The sequence below is a fragment of the Varroa jacobsoni genome, unplaced genomic scaffold (genome assembly GCF_002532875.2).
Source record: "Varroa jacobsoni isolate VJ856 unplaced genomic scaffold, vjacob_1.0 contig05759, whole genome shotgun sequence".
NCBI classification, from domain to species: domain Eukaryota; kingdom Metazoa; phylum Arthropoda; class Arachnida; order Mesostigmata; family Varroidae; genus Varroa; species Varroa jacobsoni.
This window is the reverse complement of record NW_019215705.1, coordinates 1-6584: the sequence shown is the minus strand read 5'-3', so window position 1 is coordinate 6584 and position 6584 is coordinate 1. Positions and strand designations below refer to the sequence as shown.

The window sequence follows — 6584 nt, the reverse complement described above, 5'->3', positions numbered from 1 at the left end:
ATATAGGCCTAAAGATCTAGCGTCTGCATTGGGAACAGAGATCTTTGTATGATTTGAGGGCAGGCTTGTGATTGTCTCAATTTTTTCATCAGCTTCTGTGGTATGTACTCAAGCGAAAAAAAACAACATAGTTGAGAGTGAATTTCCTGTAATGTGCGGATGGTTGGAATATATTGTTGGACTGTCTGCGCTGTTCCTCAGCTGAAGAAATGACATGATGCGCATTAAGTATGCGATCTATCATCTTGACCGCCTATTGCCATCTCTGTGGCAAGACCATTCTTAAAATAACAGATACGCCGCCGACAAGAAGATGAGTCTGAAAGCGGGTCATACCGACGCCCTGTGTTCGATGTCGTTTTCAAACGCGAATACCTCTCAGTAATATTCGATTACAATACGCTACCCGTTGCTTAGAAGTGTTCATAAAGCTGTATCTAAATAAATGCAATAGGACGGCAGATTCTCCCTTCATATTAAACAGAAACAGTACAGCTAGAGCTTCCTTTGGTGGACTTTCACGCTCAGCGCTAGGAGTGTAATTTTCATTTAGTGGACATCGGGTCTCATGTCATGGCGCTATCCTGATGAAACTTTGATATCTTAAATATTTTGTGTCAATCAATGTGTGCCCATACAGCTCTCTAATCTTAATGCAGTGTGATGTAAAAAAAAAAAGTCGATTCGCTCCGGAAAACATCTCGGTAAATATTCAGCTGAAGATCTATCGATATTCCTGTCACTGGCGCAACTGTACTGTGTCATAGAAATGGACAGGTCATGAAAAGCCTCGTAATTGGTGTACAACATAACTGTTTTGCTTTAAAGCTTGTTCGGCTGTGCAACCTGGTGCCCTTAATAGTATTCACCCTTACTGCGTATTAAACATTATCATCGTGCACCATGTGAAAATTGTTTCGATTGATCCATACGAATTATCGATGATGGTAATACGTTGATGTATTGCGACGTGACCGCCAGAGACGCAAACATTTTTCTCACACTGAGCAAAAAACGTTTCAACGCGCGTATAAGTAGCGCAGCCTCTCGCTGAGGAATAGAATATGATAGACATTGCTAATAGTAAAAGCATGTTACGGCTTATTTGTTGCTAAGTGACTTATTTGGCAATAGTGACGCCCGCTAAAATGTGCTTGAAATTGATGTACTACAATAGATAATTACTATTACATTGATGCGTTCATGATAGAACTTCGTAGATTTGACTTATCTAGCATTGATTATACAACTGATTCCATATGAATCCATCACAAAGAATCTTAATTGTAAATTACTATAGCGAAAATTGTCTCCTTCAACTTTGTGGTACTACTCGTATTGACAGCATAGTTATGTACGCGCTTCTGAATGTAGATCCTGACTTAATATACACATCCGTCGAACGAGAACCAATCATAGGACTGTTTTTTTAATATACTTTAATACAAAAGGTTAACTGGATTTGTTTTATGGCCTAAATAACCAAATTACGTTAGTGAGGAGCCTTTTTTATCTTCATGTGATTAAAGAAAAAAATAAATAAAGAAATAAAGAAAAAAAAGATGTAGTAGGTTTTCGGATCGTATATAATTTCGCGTACTATTATATATTTTTATCAAAAAAGAGCTTCAATGAAAAGATGAGACATCATGGTGTCCACGATACAGTGCTGAAATAGCTCCGTTTTTATTCAAGGAATCTATCTCACCCCAACAAAGTCGACAACGATGTGAACCAATCTTATCTGAGTGTCTTTAACGTTCTTTAAAATAACTGAGGAACGCTTATCCATTATGGTATTCTGTATTGGCATTAGGTATAAGACGATACTTTTGCAACCTTGAAAACTTCTTTTAATAATGAAAATATTAGACCAAATAACTATACAGTATCGTTTACAGGAGCTTTACGTAGGCAAAGGAAATAGATAATTTAACTGTTTGTTTATCGATTATTACGAACATTTTACAAATAAGAATAACAACAAATGACCTAAAAGCTGACGGCCGTTCTCGAATGTGACTTGTCTGAATTTAACGTGCTGCTGCCTATAAAAAGTCCGTGCTAGAAATCGATTCGGCCACTGACGTACCCTCTTATCATGATCCGTTATGACTTTTTCTATGTATTCGTTAAAACTTAAAAATTAAGTTGATCGACTGAACGATATGATATTTTCTCCAGATAAATACTGGGGGACACGACTTTCGAATCTTCGTAAGGTAAAATGAATGTAGCTTTGTAAACAGCCATAAAACGTAGAACTTCCTACTGTACACGCAGAGCTACCGGTAGATTGATTATCTAAACACCACTTCGATTTGTTTTACTCTCATGAATAGGCGGAATACACTCATTAAGTATCTCTCCCTTCCTTCTTTCACTCCGCCCTTTTGTTGCCAGATACTTTACCGGGTAATTAACTATGTTTTTATTAAAAGACACCCATTAGGCAGATTGATCGAGTCCCATAGCTCATGATAACTTAATGACAGCGTATACTATCGACTTACTGGGTCTCGTGTTGAGATCAGCCATCAGAAGAATACTGAAGCAGATTACGGGACCTAAAAACTCGGTATGCACTACGAGAATTAAATAAATGGTCAAACTAGTGTTATTTGTGAACTCATTTGTTATATAAACCTTTCATATAACGACAGTAACTAGTGACAGTGGATAAAAAACAAAACAGAAAGGACTAAAAGCGATAGAGAATTTCACATTCTTTGCTGCTGCAATCTCACCATTTCTGATTAACATTGATCTAAACATTCTTTTTTTTTTAGATAAAAGGCTCGATATGGTACGGGTTCGACAAAAGCAATGATTAAAAAAAGTCATTGCCGTTTTTGGTTTTTCAAACGGCTTGGATTTTTGCTACATTTTTATGGGGCTTCTTCATCATTATGAAACAACTCCAACCACAACTCAGCATCGAAGACCGCCATTTGTATTGGATCTAGCGGATTTTGGGACATAATCATAGTTAATGTATGCGAAATTATTATTTTATAAATACGATGGGCTGGACAAACGTACATAGGAAAATTCATTTTGAGCAGTAGTTAGATCCAAAGTTTTTTCCTTTAGTATACCGTAAGGCAGCCTCGTGAAAATTATAAAATACGGCACACATAATATCCTTATATACAGAAAAAGGTATATTTAGCCCTTTTTAGTACAAAACTATGCAACCACACGTTATCTATATACACCTAGGGAATGACGTGCCTCATCATAAATGACATGCCGTATATAGCCAAAAGTACAATCGACATGCTTCCGTTCGTATTGTTCCATTACCTTTACGAATTCATACATAATCCTTCTACAAGTTGTCAATTTCAAAATACAGGCCACATAAAGCGTTTTGAATAGCCCTTTGACAGGCAATCTTCGATTCGAATCCGCCGGCTTTTTCCGCAGTATCTGCCTCCCGAATGTGATTGAGGTAACCAAAGTCGTCCAGTTCTTCTTCTGTCGGCGGTACGGGCCCAAGTGTATCCATAAGCAGCGGACGATATTCATAAGGAGGATGTTCCCGCGCCTTGGGTACAGGAAGGAACTCGCCAGAATGACCGGCCTGTCCGGCGATTTTGATGCCGGTCGAAAACGCAGTCGGTGCTGAAGATCGGGCTCGTTCTGCCTCTTCCTGCAGCATAAAATAAGAGCAAAATACAATAATCCGGTAATAGTAAGAGTATACAAGCATGCTTCAATTCATGCCTATTTCAGCATTACATGTAAGTCTGTATGAAACCATGCGATTTATTCTTGCAAACATCTGAAACGAACGAGGATTGCCTAACAGAATCCTGTTAAAACGCAAATGGACTTTACTGAAAAAGAGTTCTGCGAAAACACACCTTTTCAGCTTCAGCTTGTTGTTGTTTCTGACGGTCGTGTATGGCCACGATCTCGGCAGCAGACATTTCCGAAAACATGAGCTCATCAATTAGCTCCTCTTTTTCTTTGAGTTTTGCTTTTCTACGCTCAAGGTCTTCACGTCGTTGTCGTTCACTCCGGAAGTCCGACACGATTTTTTCCTCCTCAAGGAGTCGCTCAATTAATTGCTCATCTTTACTTTGGCGACCCCGATTTCTGCTAATCATAACCTTGTGATCCTTCGCGACAAAGGTAAAGGGCAATAGAAACACAATGTCAAGTTTTCAACAGCATGCCTGATGTCTTTCAGAATGATTTGTTCTTACATTTGTACTTTTTTTGGGCAATTTGTTTTTAAGAGCACTTAAGAGCAATGTTACCGTAGATTTCTACTGGAACACAGAGCAAGCAAAACTTAACTAACACTTTGGGCAAACATGATACGAAAACGACTGTGTTCTTTACTGTCGCGTTTTAACCTGCGTTGACCCTATCCAACGTTGTCTCGGCACCCAGTTACGATATTAAGTGGTATCTTAATCACGAAACAGCCTTAGCATGTCCTGTGAGTGGTGTGGCCACATGTTACTTAATACCTTCTTGTATTGTTCGACGTGCTTCCGCGTTGCTTCTATATCGATGTTGTGCGTGAGCTTGAAAATTATATTTTCTACCATTTCAAGATAGTCGTTGTATTCTGAAAGCGTAGGAAAATCCTCTTCACGAGCATTCATATCTTTTAGGATTTTCTTGCGAATATCTAATTCCTTCTCCACCAGTGGATCGTCAAATACCTGTTAACACAGTTGTAACGACTTTAACGGTTAGTAAAGAGTTTAGGAGCAATGCGTAACTCCATTTAAAATATACAGTACAGTAAAACAGGGGGCCAGCAAGTTCAATGTCACTGTGTAGGTAGCTAAGACTGCTGGAAAGATCATTTAAAGTACATCTTGGTGGAAATCACTAAACGTTTATTTACAGCCACGCGAACGTTCTAATTCCAAACGAACCAAGCAGTGTTATTTTGACGATTATTCTATCTAGTCAATATAAAAGATAAGTACTGCATTGTGAAACGAAGCTTGTCATTGTGGCAACAAATACAACTATTATCTTGTCGGGACTTTCAGCTTGTTGCATGCTCTTTCACTCCTGATCCAACAATATATGTGCTGAACTTAAATAATGACAATAATAACTCATAAAGGTGATTTCACATACCTGAAGTCGGAATCCGGTTTTCCGCAAAAGGATATTACATGAAGGACAATTCCCAGAGCCCTTAATAAATACAATTTCGACACATTTCTCGCACAGAGGATGGCCACACTGGTTAACCATCAACTTAAGTGATGGATTCCGAAACTTCGTAGTTTTACATCGTGGGCACGAAACGTCATCCATTTGCAACTTTGGTAAGACAGGATCCCTATATAAAAATTATCGTCAGATAAGGCAACGAGTAAGAACAAGTACTGGTGATGAGCACACTGATATGCGGGGGATCGTTACGGTGTACTATACGAAAAGCTACACACAGGACCGCTTAAGCTGAAGTTTGGTAATGATATATTGATTTCGACTTACGAGAATGAAACGCAAATAAGTTAATACCCTAATTTATATAGTAGACAATATGCTGCTACAAAATGCGTGACATAAGATTTCGAAGTGCTAAAATTGGACCTGTCATAAACTAATTTGTTTGCTCCCTGTACAGTTAATCTTTCTGCTCTAAGAATTATTACACTCCTTGTCTAAGCTGCTCTGTGCTATTTGTGCGGGTTAGTGGGTAGCAGTTCTCGGTGCAATAAAGATCCGAAAACTGCATTATCCTACATTGCCTTCCTCATTACTTTCCCATTAAAAAATGTAGCTAGAGAGTGATATAGGAGGCGAAATATATTTTTGTAAAGCTGATCTCAGCGCTTTAGTGCTGGAAACTTGGAACTGAACCACAGACCACGCACCAAATCGCCGCATAAAACGCTTGACAACGAACTACAAGTTAAATCGCTCTGTTAAAAGCTTTTTTTTAGTTAAGAGTTTGCCACCGAACTGTTACAGCTTAAATGACTGTACATTGCTCAAACGGCAGAAAAAAAAGTCATTTTAGCACAAGACAGATATCGAAATGAAAAATTTATGGTTTCAAACAGTTTTCAGTATAATGATGAACAGGTAATTTCTTACTTTCAACACTCAGGTGATTTAATATGGCCTGAAGGGAGTATTCTGAGTCTTAAGACGATCAATGCAGATCGTGACTTGGTCTAATGTTTCAAACTAAATAAAAGAACCGACAATATGAACTCCGTGAATGTGGCAAACAGCGCGCTAAATTTTGTTGTATTATGAAAGTTTTAGGTTCCGTCTGCCTTGAAAATTTTGCCAGCCTTTAGGTTAAAAGCCTTTTGCCTTTGAATTATAGCGCAGATCTTGCTATAAAAAAGCACGGCTTGGGGATCAAACGGTTCAATAGAAAAGGTAGAGATTCGAAAATGACCCTAAATAGATCGTTCTATCAGATACCTTCTGCGCTTATTGAGGAATTCGTCTGTGCAATGTGTGTGCGTGTGTGTGTGTGTGTATGTGTGTGTGTGTATGTGTGTATGTGTGTGTGTGTGTGTGTGCGTGTATGTGTGTGTGTGTGCGTGCGTGTGTGTGTGTGTGTGTGTGTGCGTGTGTGTGTG

At 38.6% G+C, this 6584-nt stretch overlaps 1 protein-coding gene across 1 annotated transcript; it reads right to left on the bottom strand.

The window, feature by feature from the left end:
• Positions 1 to 1647: 1647 nt before the first annotated feature.
• Positions 1648 to 5320, bottom strand: Mat1 (CDK-activating kinase assembly factor; the record flags this gene model as incomplete). The annotated part of the gene is given in 4 exon segments (XM_022854963.2): positions 1648 to 3655; positions 3870 to 4127; positions 4485 to 4682; positions 5113 to 5320. Coding segments are annotated over 4 exon segments (963 nt in total). The 3' UTR covers positions 1648 to 3331.
• Between the last annotated feature and the right edge of the window lie 1264 nt (positions 5321 to 6584).